The following is a 20,399-nucleotide window of genomic DNA, read 5'->3' as shown; positions in this document are numbered from 1 at the left end:
CAGAGGCTGCGAGGACGCCCCAGGCCAGCGGGTCAGTGTCTGGCAGCTTGGGAGCCCTGGGGGTCCGAGGTAGGAGAGGGACCACCTTGAGCCTGGCTTTAGGAAGAAGCCCTGTCGAGACTCCTGGAGAGGCGTCTGCCCAGGAAAGGCATCTGGGAGGAAGATGGCCTCCCCTTCCCATCAGAATGGGGTCTCTACCAGGACACTGGGGGGAGGAGGGACCACTGCCCACTGGGCTGGGGCGCTGCAGCACCTGGCCCCTTCTCCGGGTCTCACAGGACTCTCCTGGCTTCTATTGCCAACAGGCCCCAGCACCACCCAGACAGTCACATCAGTACGACCAAAACAGCCAGAGAAAAGACAAGGGGGGGGCCAGGATCAGCAGAGGAGGGACCCCACTCCCCCCACCCCCCCGGCCTCTAGCAGAGCTGGCTGGCCCTTAGCAGCCCCTCCAAGGCAGGAGCCTGGGCGTGTCCACCTGACCGAGGCCCTCCTGTGGCTAAGGGATGCAGTCAGCAACCCGGGCTGGCCGCTGCCTTACTCAGACGCCTCTTCATGACCCCCCAGCACCCTTCCTGAGCTGCATCTGCTGTTTCAAGACCCCTGCCTTCCCAGGGGTGAGGGGGTGCTGACAGGCTGAGCAACCCTTTGTCTCCCAGGACCCCGCCCTGTCGAGGGCCTTGAGGTCACCAACGTGACGGCCAGCGCCATCTCCGTGCGGTGGGCTCTACACAGGATACGTCACGGCACCGTCACTGGTGTCCGTGTGTCCATCCGCCACCCTGAAGCCCAAGAGGACCAGTCCACCGATGTTGACAAGAGTGTGGACACATTCACGTTCGGGTAGGAGTGCGGCCGGCCTCCCTCCCTCTTCCCAGCTCCCCTGGGGTTGCCTGCTGGCCCCACCCGCCTGTTGGGTGGGTGTGTGCCTCCTGTGTCCACCCGGTACCTGGTGGTCCGCACAGGCACAGCCGCTCGCAGCCCAGCTCACTCCTGCCCCTGCCTCCTCACAGGGTGGAAGGGCCCCAAGGGCAGGGACACCCTAAACCTCGGGGGGCTCTGTCTCCTGCACAAGGAGTGAGACACACTGGCCCCCGGAGTCGAGCCAGTCACGCCGGCCCCTATGAGGGAAAAACGGACAAATGACATGTTCAAACCTTAAACCAGGCATGTAAACTCCTTAAGCCCAATTACCACAAACTAACAACAAAACTGCAAAGTGAGTAAAATTCAAATGACCATTCAAAATAGCTGATGGAAATAACCACTGTAGTGGCCACACTGCGTCTCAGACTCCAGGCCCCTGGGGTCAGGTCCACGTGGAACCCGTGGTAGTTCTGACCCGGCTCAGGCAGGTGGGCCGCACCCCGGAGGAGCCGCAGTCTGGCAGCAGAGCCGGACACAGCCCGAGGCTGTCCTGTCCCCTCCCCGCAGGGCCCTGCTTCCTGGGAGGAAGTACACGGTCCGGGTGACCGCCCTCAGTGGGCTCGGCGCACAGGAGCGTCTGACCGAGAGCCTGGCCTCAGCTCCTCTGCACGTGTGGACACGTGAGTACCTGGCGTGGCCGCTCACGGCGGACAGGGCCTTCTGGAAGCTAGAACCCCCTCCCGCCCACTGGTCCTCTCCACAGGGTCCTGAGCACAGGGCCAGAGGAGCATCGGGCAGGGAGCCCATGCTGTCAGCTCCGCTGAGCTCCACGGGGTCTCATGGGGAGCAGATGGGTCCTCACGGCCCCTCCCTCCCCCAGCGGGTGGGCAGAGCAAGCACCGAGCACCTGCTGTCAGCAGTGAACCTGTGAACAAGGTGGAGGGGGGACAGGTGGCTTGGTGGGAGGGAAGGTGTGAGCAGGGCCTGGCCAGGCGGGACCCACTCCCCTTATCTACGTTCCAGGGCAAGGGGTGTGTGGCCATGCTCAGGGGGGTCGGAAGTGCCACATAGGAGGGGACACTGACGGTAACCAGGCTTAGTGGGGGTGGCTCTCAGGGCAGGAGGAGGGTGCTGCAGACCCCCCACCCCATCCCCCTTCAGGACCACGGCATCATCTACAGTAACTACATCTGGCTTCCAATGTGGCTTCTGCAATCCATGTCAGGTCTTTAAACTGTGTCCTGGGCACAAGACCCCATCAGCCCCCTTTACCTTCCTCCCCCGCTCTGTGCCTCTCCCAGGGCCTCTGCCGCCAGCAAACCTGACCGCCACCCGAGTCACGGCCACCTCTGCCCACGTGGTCTGGGATGCGCCCGCCCCAGGCACCTCGCTGGAGGCGTATGTCATCAACGTGACCACCAGCCAGAGCACCAAGAGCCGCTACATCCCCAACGGGAGGCTGGTGTCCTACACTGTGCGGGACTTGTTGCCCGGGCGGCGGTACCAGCTCTCGGTGACAGCCGTGCAGGGCACGGAGGGCGACCAGCTGCACGGGGAGCCCGCGCACCTGTACATCATCACCTGTGCGTGCAGGGCTGCAGGGGGGGCGGGCAGTGGGGCTAGGCAGGCGCCCTGCACCCCTGGACCCTCACCCGGTGCAGCCACTCTGTCCGAGGGACATCAGGCAGACAGCATAGAAACAGAGCTGTGCTGACGGGGAGAGTTCATGTGAAAAGCGGTGGGAGGAAGGGTTCGTGGACAGTGGGTGCTTGGTCAGCACGGTTCAGTTTGGACAAGCAGCATTTTGCTTTTCACCTCTGTGGACCCCAGACGGGCTGAGCAGTAAATAGAGAGCATCACCCGAAAACAGGCGCCAAGAGCAAGCAGCGGGAGGACCCCAGCAAAGCAGGGGCCCAGGGAGGGGACTTGCAGCCAGGCCAACCCCTGAGGGGCCGCTGGACAGGAGCAGGAGAAAGAAAGGCCAGGACAGCCACAGGCACGGTGGCCGGGGAGAGGGAGGAATGGAAGCCAGAGTGGATGGACACGGGAAACAGCTCGGAAGCACGGAGGCCCCTACGGGCCACACTAAGAACATGGGCCTGCCACCAAGCGCAGGGAGGCCCCCGGGTGCCACCCGGTTCTGCACGGCCACGCGCACCTTAGAGCTCAGGGCGTGCTGTGGAAGAGGGCGCGTCAGCACGCAGCCTGCTCAGAGTCAGACCCAGCTCAGCTCCGGGTGCACCGGCCGGGCACCAGGCAGCTGGGGCCCCTCCATGTGCCGGCCAGGGGGCGAGGGGTTTACAGGGGAAGGACAGGGGCTGGAGCACATGGACAGGTGACAAGGACTCACAGGAAAGCCACACCGTCACTCTCAGGGCAAGTGTGGGGTCCAGGGGAGTCCAGCTGGGTCAAGAACCTGGGCCCAGGGTGGGGGCTAGAACCAGCCCCCTCCACACAGCCAGGCGGGCAGTGTCCGCGTCCCAGCAGGAAAGCTGCAGCGGCTCCTCAGGTGGGAAGCGGGGCTCAGGGCTTCTCAGGAACCAAAGCAGCCATTCAACCCCCAGGACAGTCAGGGCCCTTCAGAAGTTCTCTCTGAGCAGCGGGGCAGGACGGGGGCAAAAGGAAGCCCCAGACCTGCCTTATGTGCCCCCCACCCTGTCACCTGCTGCCTGCAGCCCCAAGGGACGGCACCGACAGACGCTGGCACCGGGAAGGGCTCCACCCACGGGTGCTCAGAAACAGACCAGTCCCCGGGCGCCTGCCAGAGCTGCGTCTACTCAATGATCGTGGGGCTCCTGAAATGCCCACCCAGGCCCCCAGGTACACACCCCTGCTGTCGGCCCCCTCAGGGTCACCGGGCGTGGCCTCAGGCTTAGAGCTCCACAGGGTAACCCCAGTGACTCTCCCAGCAGGTTTTCGGAGCTCATGGACGGCAGAGGACGAGTGAGTGCCAAGTTTGGCGGCTCACCAGGCAAATCGGTCACCGTGAGGTCACGTGAGTACTAGGCCAACCCTAGTGGCCTCTCTGCCATTCAACCAGCCCCCAGTACAGGAGGGACGAGGCCCCTAACCCTGAGCTCAAAGATGACACCCAGTGCCTGATGTGGGTCTGGATGGTGCCATGGCCCTGGCCTCAGGTCAGCAGGAATTGCTCACTCTGTCCCGGTCAGAGGAGCCTTCCTGATGCAGCCATGTGGGCTGAGGGTACAAGTTGTTGGCAAGAGGCTCGGCCCTGCCTTGGGCCACTGGTGACCTTCACCAAGAAGCTTTGGCCAGGGTAGGGGTGGAAGCCGGGTCCCTGCAGAGGGTCAGCAGGAGGTGAGGGGTAGGCCCCCCCCTGGAGAAAAGCGGGTCCTACTGGAGACAGTGGTGGAGCCCACGGGGTCTGTGCCCAAGTTGGGGAGCCAGCAGTGAGCAGGCATCCTGCTCCTGCCACACGGGACCGCCCCACACCCTGAGAGAGAGGCAGCTCAGGAAGGCAGCCGGGGACAGTCCTGGGCGTAAGGCCGCAGGCAGTGTGGTCAGCACTGCTTGTCCTGGTTTCTCCTAGAACCCACGGCTCTGGTGCAGCTGGAGGACGCCCCCAAGCAGGTCAGCCTGGCCCTGCAGCACCCTGAACGTGACGGTGACAAGGATGTGGGAAGTAAGTCAGCAGGCATGGACATCAGGGCTGAGCCCCTGGAGTGGGAACAGGATTGAGGCTCCCCCGGGAAAGCCAGACGCCCCACCCAAGAAAGGCGGCACTGGCACCCCCTCCTTTTACAGGCCAACTACCCAGATCTGCCTGAAATGTACAACCCCCCCTCCTGTCCCCACCCCCAAATCTGGCACACACACACGCCCAAGAGGAGCACTGAGCAGAGGGCAGGATTTGGGGAGGGGCCACACGCCTGGCTGACCCAGACCCAAGCCTGCAAGCAGGGCCAGCAGCGCCCCTGCTGAACCAGGCTACCCAGGGCTGAGACTGTCCCCAGCAGGGTCCTCCATCTGGAGAGAAGGTGGGGGGGGGGGGCAGGGCAGAGCTGGGAGTCTCTCCTGAGGCCACCAGTGCCCGACCTTAATCTAAGTGGTGACTGGAGGCTCCTCTGCCACGGAGGGCTCAGCATGGAGGGTCCCAGCAGGACCGCTGTTTGAACCCTAGACCTCAGGTAATGGGTCAGAGCCGGGCATCTCTGGCCCCAAAACAGGCCCACCCCCAGGGCACAGCGGAAGGAGTTGGGGAAGCAGGAGGCAGCAGCATGGCAATGCCAGCAGGCCTTCCTCTGGGGTCCTGGGGACTAACTGCTCCTGGCCTGTTTGCAGACACCCCTGGGAACTGCACAGAAAACCCCTGTCAGAATGGAGGCACCTGCATGCCAGGCGCGGACACCCACAGCTGTGACTGCAGCCCGGGGTTCAAAGGCAGGCGCTGTGAGCTCGGTGAGTCGGGGCCACCCAGGCCTGGCCTCAAGACACCTGTACAGCAGGCTGTGACGAGACTGTGGGGCCCAGGGCGGGTGTGCCACAGGGACCTGAAACCATGAGGTGCCCAGGCAGGGAGTCACCGCCTAGCACGTGGCTGACAGGTGCTGCCTGGATGAGAGGGGCCTGGGGACAGCCACCCACAGTGGGGGGAGGGGTGAAGGGGCCAAACGTGGTGGGAAAGAAAAGGGCCCCAGGCCTCCCTCAGAAGACTTGGGCTGAGGCCAAGGTGGGTGGACAGTGAGCCCTGAGGGGAAGCTGCCTGCGGGCTCCAAGCCTGGGTGCGGCCCCCCAAGGGTGTGGGAGACGGCAGCCCTGGCCTGAGCTCCTCCTGAGCCATGGGCTCTCCTGTGCTCTGCAGCCTGTAAGAAGCTGCCCCAGCCCTGCACACGCCTATTCTCAGAGACCAAGTCCCTGCCGGTCTGGGAAGGAGGCGTCTGTCACCACGTGTAAGTTTCAACTTCCCACCCCTGACCTCCGGAAGGGCTTCCACAGTCCAGCTCACCCAAAGGGGCTTATGATGTCCCTGCCGTGTGACATTAGGAAACTGAGGCAGAAAGGCTGAATGTGTCTGAGTGTGCAGCTGGGAGCAGAGGCACGGGAGGCCTGGAACCCCAACCCCCTGGCTCCCGACCCCTCGGGCAGCATCAGGGCCCCTCCCTGGATGGCAGGGTCCTCTCTGCCACAGAGCCCCCAGAAAACTAAACAGCAGCCGTGAGGGCTGGAGTCTTGGTCCTGCCACTAAGTGAGGATGTGGCCCTGGGCAGATCACTCGTGCCTCAGTGTCCCCGTCTGAAACGGGCTCTGGAGGAGAGTTCGCCTTGCTCACCTCTGAGGACCTTTCTTGCTAACGCTGTGACTCAGCCCCTCACAATGTGATCAGTCAGCAAATACGTCCGAGCACGTCTGCGAGCCGGGCCCAGCTCTAACCTCGGCACACGCGGTGAACAGGACAGGCCCGCGGTGAACAGGACAGGCCCGAGTCCAGAGGGAGACCGCCACCCACAGGGAGCACGGGTGTGTGACAGGAGGTTCCAAACTGCACTGGGACCTGGGGCTCTGCATTGATGGGACCTGGGTTCCGGGCAATAGCAGCCAGCAGCTCCGGGCCTGACTAGGCGAGCCCCCCGCCTGCCAGAAGCTCTCCGCCGTCCTCGGTGGGGGCTGCTTTACATCCAGCCTCACAGCCCTGGTTTTCACTGCAGGGCCCAGACCACATTTAATGACCATGTATGTGGCTGGACTGAGTGCACCACGTCGCCTGTCTGTCCCGTCCGCCCTGTTGCCTTCTCTGTCCTGCCCGCTTCCCTAGTTTCTGAAGGTTCTGCTTTACCTCTCCTGCTGGCTCACTGGTGATACTTATTTGGTTTGATTTCTTAGTGGATCTTGGGTTGGCAGTATGCTCATCACAGGTCCCTTTCCTAAAGGGAAGGCGCCCGCGACAGCAAGCTCCATGCCCGCCGTCTGACTACCGCCGTCAGACTTGTGCCTCCACACGTGCTCTGAGCTGCACAAGGTTGTTTTCCTCTCAACAGTGTCTTTCAAAACGTTGAGAGTAAAGTCTTTGTATTCCCCTGCGCGCCCGCCATCTCGGGCACTCACCCCTATAGCGCAGGCCTGCGGGTGGTGAGCTCTCGCCACCGGTCTGGGAAAGCTTTCACGTCACCTCCACTTCTGAAGGCTGTGGTTACTAAACAGAGAGCTCTTGGTTGACAGTGTCTCCTTTCAGGAAAGGAGGTGGGTCGGCCTTTTGTCCTTTGCTTGCCCGGTTTCAGGGACTGCGAAGTGTGTCCCCACCCCCACGGCTGTTTCTCTCTTCATTGCTGGTTCTGGGAAACTACCTCTGACACGCTCGGTGTGTCTGTGCGTTTACTCTCTGGGCTTTTAGCTTTCGTCACACTGGGGAAATTTTGGCCGTTATTTCTTTAAAGCTCGTTTCCTGTCCCTCCACTTCCCTCCTTCTGGGATCCGCTCAGGCACATGCTCGGCTGACGCTGTCCCACAGGCCACTGGGACTCCTTCCTTCCTTCCCTCCTCCGTCAATCCCACGGACCTGTTCTCCTGCAGTGTCTAACTTACCACTAATCCCGTTGGCAAAATTTCCGTTCTGGAAGCTCCACGTAGCCTGAGAACCTCCATCCCTCTGTTTACATTTTCCTTTAGATCACTGACCACGCGGAACAAATTCACAGTAGTTTTAAGGTTCTTTCTGCTGTTTCTGTCATTGCTCTCATGTCTCAGTGTTTTTCTATTGTTATTTTTTTGTCTGTTTATGAGTTTCTAGATTCTTTGCATAATTTTTTGAATGTCTTGTAATTTTTGCTGGATGCTGGATGTTGTAGATTGCACTGCGTGCTGGATTTTTAATTTTTTTTATTATTTTCAAGAATGTTGGTTTTTTTCCTGCAAGACAGTTATTAGGGTTTGATCCTTTTGAGGCACCTTTGTTCTGGGATTAATTCCGCCCCATGTCTAGGGCCTGGCCTTTCCGGGGTTTCTCTTCCTATGGAGTGGCCTCTTACTAATCAGATCTCTCCACTCTGGCTCTCAGAACTTTCACCTCCTCGGTAGTTGTTCTTGCGCAGCCTCATGGGGTTTCACCCTGTGAACACACAGCTTACCTTTCAAGGGGGCCCCTCTCCAGATCTCTGGGGCTCTTCTCTGCATGTCTCCCCCTCTCCGGTGCTCTGCCCCACAAAGTCCAGCCACCTCTGCCTTCCCAACTCCAATCTGTCTCCTCACCTCGGTGTGGCCACTGCTCGGATCCCCCACCCGAAATGCAGTTCAAAAAGTGCCTCCAGAATGAATTCCAGGGCAACCAGGGGCTCATCTCCTCCGTTTCCCTTCTCTCGGGGATCACAGTCTTGCTCTGTTTGGTTTCTGGAAAAAGTTACTTCTTACATTCCGTCCAGTTCTCCGGTTGCTACACTGGGAGGTAGTTCAGCTGTTACTCCCCGATGCCCAGAAGTCTTCCCAGAGGCCTTACGTCCCGCTGGCTCTCCCAGGCTGAGCGCGTGAGCTGGAGCTATACCCATCAAACTCCCTGGGTCTCTCTCTCTCTGAACAGCTGTGATGTCGGAATTTTAAAAAGAACCCAAACACTCCTGTTCATTACCATCCACAAACCTGGGAGAGGTAGTATGAATAATTCCCGTTTCACACAAAACAGGCTTAGGTGTCAAGACGGGCTCACAGTGGACAAGTCAGCAGGCAGGAGGCAGGGTGTGAAGTCAGCTCTCTCGCTCCACGCCACCCACATCAACACCTGCGTCTCCGAGGTTCTCGCACTTCGTGGCCTGCCCGTCGACAGAAGTGGCTGTAGCATCTCAAGGCCCCAGGGCCAACTGGCCGGCTCTTTTTCTCTCAGTGTCATGTGACTTTGTCAGCACTTCTCAAAATGTACACTTAAAATGGGTGTGTCTTATTTCACGTAAATTATGCCTTGGTAAAGTTAATTTTAAAAGTTGCAGTACATCCCTATTAAGAAAACAATGGCCTTTCACCTGCACGGCTACCTGGCACCATGCAGCCCGGGTGAAGCTGCTGGGCACCATTCTGCTCCAGTCCCTGGCTTGACAGAGCTTTCCTGTGACAGGTACAAACGAGTCTACAAGGTGCACCAGGACATCTGCTTCAAAGAGAGCTGTGAGAGCACAAACATCAAGAAAGCCCCAAGCAGGTGCGTCTTGGGAGGAGGCCGGGCTTGTCCTGCTGCGGCTCACAGGGCCACGGGCAAGGGTGGCCACAGACCTGGGGCTGAGCAAGGCGGTATGCTTGCCCAGATGTGCACGCGCACACACTCAGGCGGGAGCAGCTGGGCATGGTGGGGGTGCGGGAGGTCAGAGGTGGGGCCGGGGGGTCACAGGGTGGGTATGAGGCCCGACTCTGGTCATGCATGTGCATCAGCATCTGGTCTCAAGCTGGGAAGCGTGAGTGTTAGGACAGGCCCAAGGACGTAACTGCACATACAGCAAGTCTCGGTTTACTTTCTATCCCGACGCCCAGGTTCTTTCCCTAAAGGGCTCAAGGCAGCCGCGAGAATTACTGTAAAAGTACTGAGTACAAACATGCTTTCAGAAGAGCCGAGTCTGAGCCCCAGGCACAGTCTTCAGGCCCCCCAGTCACCACACACTGGGTCTGTGTCCAGGAAAAGCCAGGTGACAGTTCACCAAGGCTGCTGCTGGTGCGAGAGCGTCCGTGTCTCCCCCAGTAGCTCTGTCCGCCCACACACCACCTTCATGCCACATGAACCACCAGCCAGCGTTTCCGCGTCAGTCCAGGGGGGCGGGCGGCACAGAGACCGAAGCGCTACCTTCGGCATTGGGCGCACTGGTGGCGTCCCCACGCTGGGATGTGTGTAAGCTTAGGAAAGGGGGTGGCAGCAGGCGGCTGGGTGGAGGGAGCCACAGGGTCACAGGCCCAGTTTCCTTTCATAAGCCACCTTCTCTGTTTCTTTCAGGAAACAAAATAACAGTCCAACACTGAAGACAGCGTAGGGTAGGTACTAGGCACGTTCCCGGGCCAGCGGAGCTCTGTTAGGAAAGCCCCGACCAGGCGTCAGACTCCCTGGGGGAGCCGGGGGAGGAAAGAGCGCACAGGCCGCCCAGCAGGCAGACCTGCGGTGGGCAGTCTGCAGGGTGACAAGGCCTCTGCCCTCGGCGGGGGAACCGCTCTGTCTCAAGGGAACCAAGAAGCAGGGTGGGTGACACGGGGATGCTAGGGACTTAAGGGGGTGCTTTCTAGACCCCGTGAAGAGCCATCTACTGAAGGAAAACACGGGGTGTGGGGCCTTGGTCACAACTTTTGGGAGGTCCCAAAGGCTCTGTCGCTGGGAGAGTCCTAAGCACCCAGAAACCCTGAGATGAAAGCAGCTTCCTGACTCAGTTTCACCCAGCATTTCCCAAGCCCCTTGGGAACTCAGCCCCGTCTGGGCCCACCTGCCCACACATAAGTGGCCCAGGTCTTCACAGTCACTTGGAAGACACCGAGCTTCCCACTGATGTCGCCAGGCAGCCTCGGCAGCTCTGCTCTCATTCCACCAGTGAGCCTAACAGTCCATCCCCTGTGCGGCAGGAGAGGGAGGCGCCTGGGTACACACAGCTTCACACAGGCCATGGTTGTGACACGGCTGAGGGATGTTATCAGAGACCACCAACAGCCAGCAGCAGAAGGGCCTTGCAGCTGGTGGTGACCAGGCAGCAACCGCAGGCAGGAAGCACCAAGAGAACCATGGCCTCGGAGAGCCATCCCTTCAGATGTGAGGCCACTCAAGGAATCACCCCCACCTCACGCTCCAAAGACACGCGCATCCAAAGCACGCTACGAGCCCTGCAAGCAATCAGCACTGGGATCAAGAACCCACAAACATGGATTGGGTTTAAATACTTATAATGCAGCCAGTCACCTGAAAGAATGAAAAATTTTTTAAAAAGTTGCTCAAGCCCATTTCTATAAAACAAATCAGAAACCCTCCCCTAATCATCGAGAACTGGCTTCTAAAACACTAAATTCCTGACACAAAGGAAACACCGACAGGCAGGGCACAGAAACACACAGCCAGCCACCCCAAGACCACCACAAAAAAAACGCATTTCCACCCAGAGCAATGGGCAGCATGCCAGCAAGGAAAGGTCCAGGGCATTGCTGAGGGGGAGCAGCCTGTGATGCTGCCCAAAGGTCCCTCCCCCTCAGGACACAGTCAGACCTGTCCCACCCTGTGTGCTGCCACATGAGAGCGCACAGGCCTCACAGTTTTGATGCGGCAGACGGACGGCCTGGGGCAGCGAGTCCAGACACTAAGAGAAACAAGCAGCTGCCGTCTCAAAGAGGAAAGGGTACCATCTCCTGATGCCCGTTTTGTTCTTTCTTCAAAGGACTCTGGCCGTTCTTGCTACACTCCACCAACCTCACGAGTTTCTAAAGCCCAGGAAGATGAAGTCTAATTTGGACTGACAAGGACACCCTGAGCGACAGGGTCCTGGCTGGAATCTGTCCCTTCTGTGGCTTCCCTCCTCCAGCTTCTAGAAGGCAGAAGGCCTGGCGGGCCCGGTCAGGGAGGTCCTCGGGACGGACACCAAGTCCCACCGAGCTGGAACCCAGACCCCGTTTCCTCCGTGGCAACCTGTGCCTCTGAGGAGCAGCAACCGAGTAGGGGGAGCCCTGGATGAGCAAGGTCTTAGCAGAGCCTCAGCAACATCCAGAAACCAGTTCCAGGTTATAAATCAGAGAAAGAATTCTCCCTTTGAGACCCAACAGCCAAACTGAGAAGGAGCTGCCAGGCGTGGAGGGTGGGGCCGGGAGGTGGGGAAGAGACTGACAGGGCACAGGGAAGCAGGCTCACCTCCCAGCACATCATTTGCTGAGGGAGGTGAGGGCTCATGATCCATCACCCGACCAGGTTTTGAGAGACAGCGTTCACAGTGACGGAGTTTAGACCCTTTCAGTACCACTTCTTCCGCGAAGGGTGAGGCAGGAGGTATCTTTGGCTTTGTGAGCCAAATGGTCTCCATGGCAATGGCCCAGCCCTGCCCTCAAGCGCACACAGCCATGGGTGTACCTGACCTGGTGAGGCTATTTCCAATAAAACCTGATTTACAAAAACGGGCCACATCCCCTGGGCCACACAGGCTAACCCCACCGAGGCTCCGGCCTGATGCAGAGAAAGCCACCCCGGATAAGTCACACCACAGCACCAAAGACCCTCCGGAGCGTCATGGAAGCCTCACGCAAGCCCCACTTGGAGATGAGCCTGGCAGCAGCCGGGCTCCTCCGTACAGGTCTCAGTAATGAAGATGTACATCCGGGGCAGGCGAGGCCAGAGGATGTTTAAGATCCTCTTAGTCCATGACTCAGGCAACACTGTTTCAGGCCACCAGGCAGCACACACCATCTCCACACCCAACAGCGCTCCAGCAGATGGCATCATCACCACACCTTCTGAATAGCTCTCCTCCCTGCAAGTGAGGTTGTGACCAGCCAGCCCACTTCTACCTGCTGGGCACTTCAGCAGCCAACCTGAGTCAGGCCTGCAGCCGCAGGAAGAGACCTTCCTCTCATCTTTATAAAACATTTTTAGAGAGTTAAAGAGTATATTTTGTACTTCCTACTTTTATCAAAGTCATGTGCATATGTCTGTGTATTAGATGACTTGTCATTTTCAGAAAGGTTAAGTCACTTCACAATGTCTCTACTACACTCCAGAACGTCCATCTCAGGGCCACCGAGGGCATGGCTGCACTCCATGGAAGGGCTCCAACCCAGGGTGGAATGAGAACCACAACCACAGACGCGTGCCGACTCCTGCTGCAGCACTGCGCTGTCACTATGCACCCAGTAAGCTACGGAACCACCAGCAAGTGACAAGAGCAAGTGGCATCACTGGAAAAGCAGATGAAACTTTCTACGGTCACGTTAATGACCTCGAGCCCCTCGGCCACGAGGCAGACGTGAACGTGCTCCAGGTTTCAGCTCAGAAGCATCTGTTTCTACGAGAAAGTCTACTGAATCCAGAGGTTGTGCTGTGTGGCCTTACGATAAACCCATTCTGATGCTGTACAAATTAAGTATCTAGTAAGAAGACTTCCTGATTCTAAAGGGAATTATAAAGCCTTAAAACATTCCAAACGAGCTTCCACATGGCTCCTTCGTAAAACTCTTCCTTGAAAATACTCAACGTTCATCCAAGGAAATCAGTAATAATGGATCAGGAAACTATCAGGGCATAAACATTTATTTTCTGTCAAAATGACGGGAGCAACCTTGAGTTGCAGAGCTAGCCACCTGCTCACGGCTGGGTGGCCTGACCATGCAATCAAGCATAGATTTGGGATTTAGGTTTCCTCTGTCCCGACTGAACACAAGAACCACACTGTAGGCTCCAGGGAACATGCCGGCCACGTGGACACCACAAAATGGAGAGTAAATGAAAACACTGGGACATAGTGAAATGTCTTCCTTTTCAATAATTTTGTCTGTGGCCAGAAAGGCAGTTAAGACAAAAATGTCCCCTTCCCCCCCTGCAAGCGGCTGTCAGAGGAAATGAAGCCGCTCTGCCACCAGGGAGCCCAGCAGGCAAAGGCGACTCCATGTTACCGACCCCCAGCACCTTCCCTTGGCTAGACTGCCTGCTTCCTGCTGGCCAACCAGGGCTACGGATGTCTGGCCCACCTGTGTGGAGTTCCCTAAGCTGCTTGTTCTGCACGCAGTATCCCTTTCTCTGCAATCCACTGGAGCTGGGAGAAAGCAAAAGCATGACTGTTTTGAGTCAGCGCTGAAACCCCCCAGAAAACAGAGCTCAAGTCTGCCAACTGCATTCCAGTGTGGGGAAAGAAACTCTAAAAATCAGCAATTTACTATCCTTTTAAACAAAAGAAATAACAAACATAAACCATTTCAAACCTGGGGTTCTCATGAGCAGACGGTCACATTAGAGCCATGTCTTCACTTCGGCCCATGACACTTGGGCTGGTCACTCTGTATGGACAGTCCTGTGCAACACAGGGCATTTGACAGCAGCCCTGGCCTCAATCCACTGGGCCCCAACTGCTCTTTCTCCTGGTCCTAACAACCAAAAATGTCTCCAGATGTTCCCTGGGTCAGGATGGCCCCAGGTGAGAACAAGACCTGACAGTATTCTCATATGGTCTGCAGGAAGGAGCTGGAGCCTCACAGTTCTAGGTGCTGCCAGCCTGAACTCTGGTCACATCACCAGAATTGCCCTCTGCAGCATCAGCCCAAGAAAGGGGTGCCCAGAACTTCCTAGGACAACCCACTCTCCCCCATCAGAGCTCATGCCATCAGGGCTGGGCCTCTGACTCCAACCCTTCAAATCACTGCTTGGACCCACTGGGTTCTTGAGGGGACTTCTTCCCCGTTGGTGTCATGGAGCGCTCCCTGGAATGACACCACCAGACCCTTGGCCCCACCCAGTCCCACCTGGCCCAGCCAGGTGCTCTTCTCCCCTGGCCTCAGAAGCCCCCTGTAAAAGGACGCTCCACAGCTCCTTCTGTTCTGGCTCACCCCAGGTCAGCACCGCTGGCAGCTAGAGATGTCAGGCCCCAAGTGACCTGCCGGCCATTAGCGGGCACGAAAGCCAAGTTCCCTGAGCTTGGGGCCAGGGCGCACTCCTCACAGAGAAGTGCCCAGTGCTGTGCTGGCAGGAGGAAGCCAAACATCACTGACCCACTTCCCCTACTCTGCTGTACACTAAATGCAACTATGAATAATATTTTTGGATTAAAAACATGAGTATTTTTGTGGAAATAAAGTGCTATGATGTACTGAAATCCCCCTGCCTTCTCATAATTGTATCTTTATCGCTAGAAGGAAATGTAAAATGACTGGAACCAGAAAGACCCTCATCCCCCACACTGTCATGGAACATCACCCACACCTATGACAGAGAAAATAAACCAAATTCCGATGCACTGAGCTCCCAATTCTAACAGCCAGGAGTGAGTCTTTATTTCCAATGGAGCAGGGCTCTCCCCGAGACCTGACAGCAAATCCAACTAGCACACCTCCTCCTTAGTCTGACCTACTTCTCAGGTGACCTATAATAAATTTCATCAAAAGACCAGTTTTGGAAAGAAAAATCACCTGAGCAGATCCAAGTGAAGCTCCGGAAAGCTTTGAGAGAATCAAATGTCCTTAATTGTCTCTGGGCCTTCATCACAGCTCCTCCTCCTGGTCCTCGCCCTCCTCGGCCTCCTCCTCACTGGTGCTTTCGTCGCCAGACATGTGGCTCTCAGACTCCTCTTCCTCCTCCCGAGCCAGGAGCTTCTTAAAAACCTCAAACTCCTCAGCAGAAGAATGGGCTGTCCTTGCCAGAAACTCCGCTTCTGAAACCCTGAGAATGTCCTTGACAAGAGGGTTGGGAATCTGCGTCTGCCCCTTCTTGTCTGGGGTCTGGTACCGTCCCAGGCGTTCCAGGAACGTATGTCTCTGCCTGATCTTGGTGATGGAGTACTGCAGGAAGTCAGTCTTCACCACGTCCGTGTGCTTCACCCCCATCCTAAAGTAGGCATACTGGAGACACAGGCAGGTTAGGGTCTCGGGGCGGGTCCTAGACTTGTCCAAAGTCACTGCAAACAACTGTGCAAAAGCATTCAGGAAGGGCACCTGACCGACACAGCAGGGTATCCTCTGACACCCATGTCTGCATGGTGGCTGACAAGTTTCAAAGCATTTTCAAATTCATATTGAGAAAAATGCAGCAGAAAATAAAAGGCAGGAGGGAGAGATTTAAGTTCTACTTTTCTTCACATGGGGTAAGAAAACGAGCATGAAAACATAGGCCAAAAATTCAAAACCATCTAGGGATTTGAGCTAAGTCTGACGATTGTTACCAAAAAAACTAGGACAGCTGTCACAATCTGAAATCTACATGCAAAACAGGCTCTAAAGATAGAAAGGTTTAGCTAGTTTTAAATTAGCTATTTCAAACAGGCCCCACCTGGACTCTGAGAACGGGGTGGGGTCATTCACCATTAACACAGGGAAGCTGCAGAATCATTTTAACCTGCACAGACGAGAAAGAACCAAAACCAGGTTCTTTGGACGGGGGGGGGTCCCACGCTTCTTACCCAGAGCCCGCTGCCGCTCCCCCACTCAGCCTCTGCCACTCTCACCTGGAATTTGTATTCCAGCTCACCCGAGTCCTCCCGCAGAACATACGGGCATCTGTGCAAAATCTCGGTCACTTGCTGCGCTGTGAAAAGGCACTTCTCCCTGAGCACCCTGACGATGCGGTCAATGTCCCGCTGATGCATGGTGAAAATGTCAGGGCAACAGTAAAGCACCCTCTTCAGTTTCCCTGTAGAACATAAAAAGGGCAAGTACATAACTTCAGGACATTCCAGAAAAAGGGGCTAGCAGCACCTGGCTCAAGCCAGCATTTTCAAAATGGACAAGGACACCCCCCCCACGCCAGCCTCCAAAGTCTTCCCAGCAGCACCATGGAAGTAGGGGACCAGAACAGCCCATCGCCCCACTGCCACCCTCAGACTCGACAACAACACACACACCCCTGATCCCCGGTGTCCCTGCCTCCTCCTAGCCTCCCAACTGAAAGGTGCCTACTCCATAGTCAGGCCTCCTCCTGCCTCCTCACCTAGAAAAAAATTCTCCAGGGAAGGACTGGAAAAGCCAGAGAGTAAGAGGGAATAATAGCGTCCCCCATTTGGGGGCTTTGGGCTGAGGTTCCTTCCATAATAAAGCAGTCGTGGAAGCCTGAACTCATGAAAAGGAGTTCCATGACAATAATTAATGGGGTAACAACAAGGCACAACTACAAACTCCAATGTCCAAGTTAGTGGGAAGACCACATATTTTATCCAAATAGGCGCTTTGAGTGAAAGAGGCCCTATTAACTGCGTTAGGATAAGTGCATAAACCAAAACTACCCTAGAATTGGGGCATATGGTTTTCTAAGGACAGTTGGGGGAAAATTAGCACCTGGAAACTTAAAATCACTTATTTAAGCTGTTAATTAAACTCTTCCTAACAGCTTAGTCAGTCACTGTCTTGCTAAAATGTGTCAGGAATGAATTTCAGAAGTTTAGACTTTGTCTTTGCAGCTTCGGGCCGTGCTGAGCTTACCCATTTTTAACAACTGCGGGTAAGACACTGAGTTTAGCCTATCATATTACACGCAGTAGTCATCTGTTAAGAGAAACACACGCTGTCTTTTGCGCACTTTCTGGACAAGGAGGCCTATTGAGATCCTCTGAAACAGTGGATCTGCCAACCTTTTCTCCTACAACATTTTACCAGTAAGAGTCAAGAATGGGAAAAAAAAATAGTGGAACTCCTGTGGTCAAAGTGGAGACACTCATAGACCCCCAGCCTCCTTCTCCAGAGGCCCATAAAGAGAGCCAATGGACTTCTAGGATCCTAGAGGCATGAAACCTGATGGGGTGGGAGTAAGGGGGTGTCTGAAGGGAATGGCCACTCCACCAGGTTCCCAGGAATCTGGGAAGATCTCATGTTCCACAGCAAGTCAAGACGCCCAGCTGGAACCCAGTCTCTACAAGAGACTCCGTAAATCTCTAGCTTCACATCACATGGACACAAAGCACTAAGACCACATCAAGTTATTTAAACGTCAAAGGTACATATACCCACTTACACAACATCACATATCAACACCTATCTGCCGAGCACGCACCACGTGCCCACCACCCTTCCAGATGCTGAGTCCCCACGGGGAACAATCCAGACAATCCCTGTCACTCAACTCCCCTTCCCTCCTGCAATATCTGCTGCAGCAGTCACTCCTCTGCCTCACCTTCAAACCAAATCACACAGAAATCTCAGAACTTTCCCCCAGAAACCTCCCAAACCCATCTCACTGAGGCTATTTGTTCCCCAGCTCAGACTTGGCACTATATACACAGTCCACACGTTGTACCTTCTCCAAGTCCAAGCTTTCGCAGGTAACCAGAGCGCTTCTTCATGTGCGTTACAGGCAGTTTCAATAACTGAGGACTTTTCTGCAACACCATGCACACGGGCTCGGGGTTCACACCCAAGAGTATTAACTCTGAGATGACGCCCAGCAACTGTTGAGGGTGGGGACGTGGGTGTATACGGAGCAATTCCTGAACATGGGTGTCAGTGAAACCCATGTCCAGGAGGGAACTGATGACCTCTTCCTGCTCCAAGAACCGTCCATCTGCAGGAGCCCTTTGCTTCTCAAGGAGGCTCTGACTGAGGCTTGTCCTGCACTCTGGTTCCTGCAGGTACTTTCTGGGTTCAGCAGGGGGTAACCCTTCAAGGCCCCCTCCACTGGAGGCTGTGGTCAATTCACGCAGCAAGGAAGCTGTTGCCCTTTTCTGTTCTCCAAGGCAAGGCGTCCGCCTAGCGATGCTGGCCCAGGCGAGGGGGATCAGGCGGTGACAATCCAAGACCTATAAGATGTAGCACAAAAGTGAGTCACTTCCTCAGCACCCCATGTAGTGGGAACCACAGGATTAGAGAGCAGGGTCCCACACAAGCATAGCAGTTTTTATAAGACATCTGCAAAATCCTTTCTGAACTTAAAAAAGCCTATAGAAGGAGGTTCAGACACAAAACACAGCGCTGCGAGAGCACAAAAATCAGAGCCAAGCAAGTCTCTCTTAGCTTTCGCGGCCACAACTAAGGGGACCGGCATGGGGGACAGAGAACTATTTCAAGGCCACCTGGTAAAGTTCTGGGGAAGGGCTTTTCTTCTATCTGTTAAGGTCCAGTGCCTGGGGTCCTGCAAATTTAACTCACAATAAACAAGTTAACAAGAAGAAAACAAACAGTTTCTTAATGTTTACAGAACCTAACCAAAGAGGCAGATCCCTAGGTGGCCAAAGTTGGAACAGATAGTAACAGAGAGAGAGGGACGAGGGGAAAGGCTTCTACCGGAGAAACAAATGGGTTTTCGGGGGAACAGGGAGATAAGTCTGCCACCGTGTTTGTTTCCACAGATGCCAGTGGTCGTCTTTGTCCTCATGGCCGCGAACTCCCAGGAGAGGCTCGCGGCCGCCTCACTCCCAGGAGTTTCTGCTTTAGGGGTAAGGGGAGCGCCAACAGAGCTCCCTGCTGTGGCTGCTGAACCTCCGGGGTCCTCAGTTTAAGATAATTTCCATGCCGACTCGGGGCGAGCAGGGTCCCGCTCCGGACACCTGGACCCCGCGAGTCTCCGGGGTCGGCGGGTGTCCCGTGGCTCGCGCACCCGCCTCCCGCCTCCCCCGCCCGCGCGGCGCTCACCGCACACAGGCCGCCCGGCGCCCCCCCGCCGCCCGCCGCCACCCGCAGGCGCCGGCTCCCGGCTTCCCTCCCGCCCGGCCGCCAGCCCCGCTGCTGCCTCTACGGGCCGGGGGCGGCCCCCCGAAGGCTCCGGCTGCAAGGCGCCCCGGCCTGTGGAGAAACAGCGGGCGGCTCCCCAGCGAGGAGCCCGGCCCCCCGCGCGGCCTCACCCGCCAGCCGTGCGCCGCCATCGCGCGGAGACGACGCGGGGACGCCTGCGCCGGAAGCGGAGCCACTTCCGGCCGCTGCAGTCCGCCGCTTCCGGCGTCCGGGGTGCCGCGCCGGCGCGCGAGAGCGCGTTCCGCCCTCGTGGGCTGCGCCCGCCTCCCGCTCTCCGAGGGCTCCGCGAGCTCGGCGGGCGAACGGCTCCCTCCCCGGGCTCCAGGACCCCCGCGTGCAGACCGCCGCGCGCGGCTCGGCCACCTCGCGAGGACCGGCCTCCCGGGCCGCCGCACGTGGGAGGACGAGGCGGCTGGGCCCAGGGCCGGTGTCCGCGGTGCTTATGGCGGGGACGCCGAGGACGCGCCCGGGCTCCGGGCTCCGGGCTCCGGGCTCCGGGCTCCGGGCTCCGGGCTCCGGGCTCCGGGCTCCGGGCTCCGGAGTCGGCCTCGGGGCCCGGGGACTGCGGCGCCTCCCCCTCGGCTCGCAGCCCCCGCGGGCCGGCCTCCTCCTGGGCGGAGGCGGTGAAGGCCCCGCCGGCCGACAGCCGGAGGAGACGCGGGTTCCCAGGGCGGCGCCCGAGGAGGCCGAGGGGGCGCCGGGGACGGGGCCCGGAGCGCGGGGGGCTGGCACCGGGCTGTTGGCCGTGCGCGGTCCCGGGCCCGCGCCCTCGGCCTGCGAGCCTGTGGTCAGCTCCGCCCTGCTGTTGACCGAGTGGCCTCGCCTCTTCCTCCCGCCCTCTGGCCTCCAGTCAGGCCAGGACACCGCGGGCTGTCCCGTCACCATGTCCGTTCTAAGTTTCACGCTAGACCTGCACTGATTCGGACATGGCGCCCACGCATCTTCCCTAAAGGGCGACGGTGAGTGAGCCTGAGCCCCACTGGAAGACCACACCCCCGTTTACAAGCGTTTCTTGAACTGAGAAGAGGGATTTGACTCTCACGTGGATCCAGCTTACAGGGGATCTGCTCTTTGCCAGGCCCTGGGCTGGGTGCTAGGGTGTATCTCTTTGAACAAGGATTTTATCAAAGAAAAGGCAGGTTAATCTCTCTTAAGACACTCATCTGTCAGCACCTCAAAGTAAGTCATGGTGATGCTTTTACACCCAAAGCCTAAAAAAATCCCATGTGCCA

General features: G+C 57.4%; 2 protein-coding genes across 2 annotated transcripts in view; one reads left to right on the top strand and one right to left on the bottom strand.

The window, feature by feature from the left end:
• The window catches only part of SNED1 (sushi, nidogen and EGF like domains 1), a 45,655-nt gene extending 31,043 nt beyond the window's left edge, over nucleotides 1–14,612 (top strand). The window contains exons 22-32 of the mRNA XM_087819466.1: nucleotides 660–843; nucleotides 1,435–1,547; nucleotides 2,169–2,450; nucleotides 3,543–3,687; nucleotides 3,780–3,862; nucleotides 4,418–4,510; nucleotides 5,170–5,286; nucleotides 5,690–5,777; nucleotides 8,924–9,007; nucleotides 9,788–9,825; nucleotides 10,072–14,612. Of these exons, the coding sequence (XP_087675592.1) occupies nucleotides 660–843; nucleotides 1,435–1,547; nucleotides 2,169–2,450; nucleotides 3,543–3,687; nucleotides 3,780–3,862; nucleotides 4,418–4,510; nucleotides 5,170–5,286; nucleotides 5,690–5,777; nucleotides 8,924–9,007; nucleotides 9,788–9,824 (1,226 nt within the window). The 3' untranslated portion in view covers nucleotide 9,825; nucleotides 10,072–14,612. The remainder of the gene's footprint in view (nucleotides 1–659; nucleotides 844–1,434; nucleotides 1,548–2,168; nucleotides 2,451–3,542; nucleotides 3,688–3,779; nucleotides 3,863–4,417; nucleotides 4,511–5,169; nucleotides 5,287–5,689; nucleotides 5,778–8,923; nucleotides 9,008–9,787; nucleotides 9,826–10,071) is intronic.
• On the bottom strand, nucleotides 13,686–19,356 carry MTERF4 (mitochondrial transcription termination factor 4). Its single transcript, XM_087819464.1, has 4 exons — nucleotides 19,278–19,356; nucleotides 17,738–18,236; nucleotides 15,957–16,141; nucleotides 13,686–15,354 (listed from the first exon to the last, which is right to left on the bottom strand). Exons 1-4 carry the CDS (start codon nucleotides 19,296–19,298, stop codon nucleotides 14,998–15,000), a joined length of 1,062 nt encoding a protein of 353 aa, XP_087675590.1. The 5' UTR covers nucleotides 19,299–19,356; the 3' UTR covers nucleotides 13,686–14,997.
• Between the last annotated feature and the right edge of the window lie 1,043 nt (nucleotides 19,357–20,399).

Source organism: Miniopterus natalensis, chromosome 8 (assembly GCF_054644295.1).
Source record: "Miniopterus natalensis isolate mMinNat1 chromosome 8, mMinNat1.hap1, whole genome shotgun sequence".
Classification (NCBI taxonomy): Eukaryota; Metazoa; Chordata; class Mammalia; order Chiroptera; family Miniopteridae; genus Miniopterus; species Miniopterus natalensis.
The sequence above is the reverse complement of the archived record's forward strand: the minus strand, read 5'-3'. Positions and strand labels throughout refer to the sequence as shown.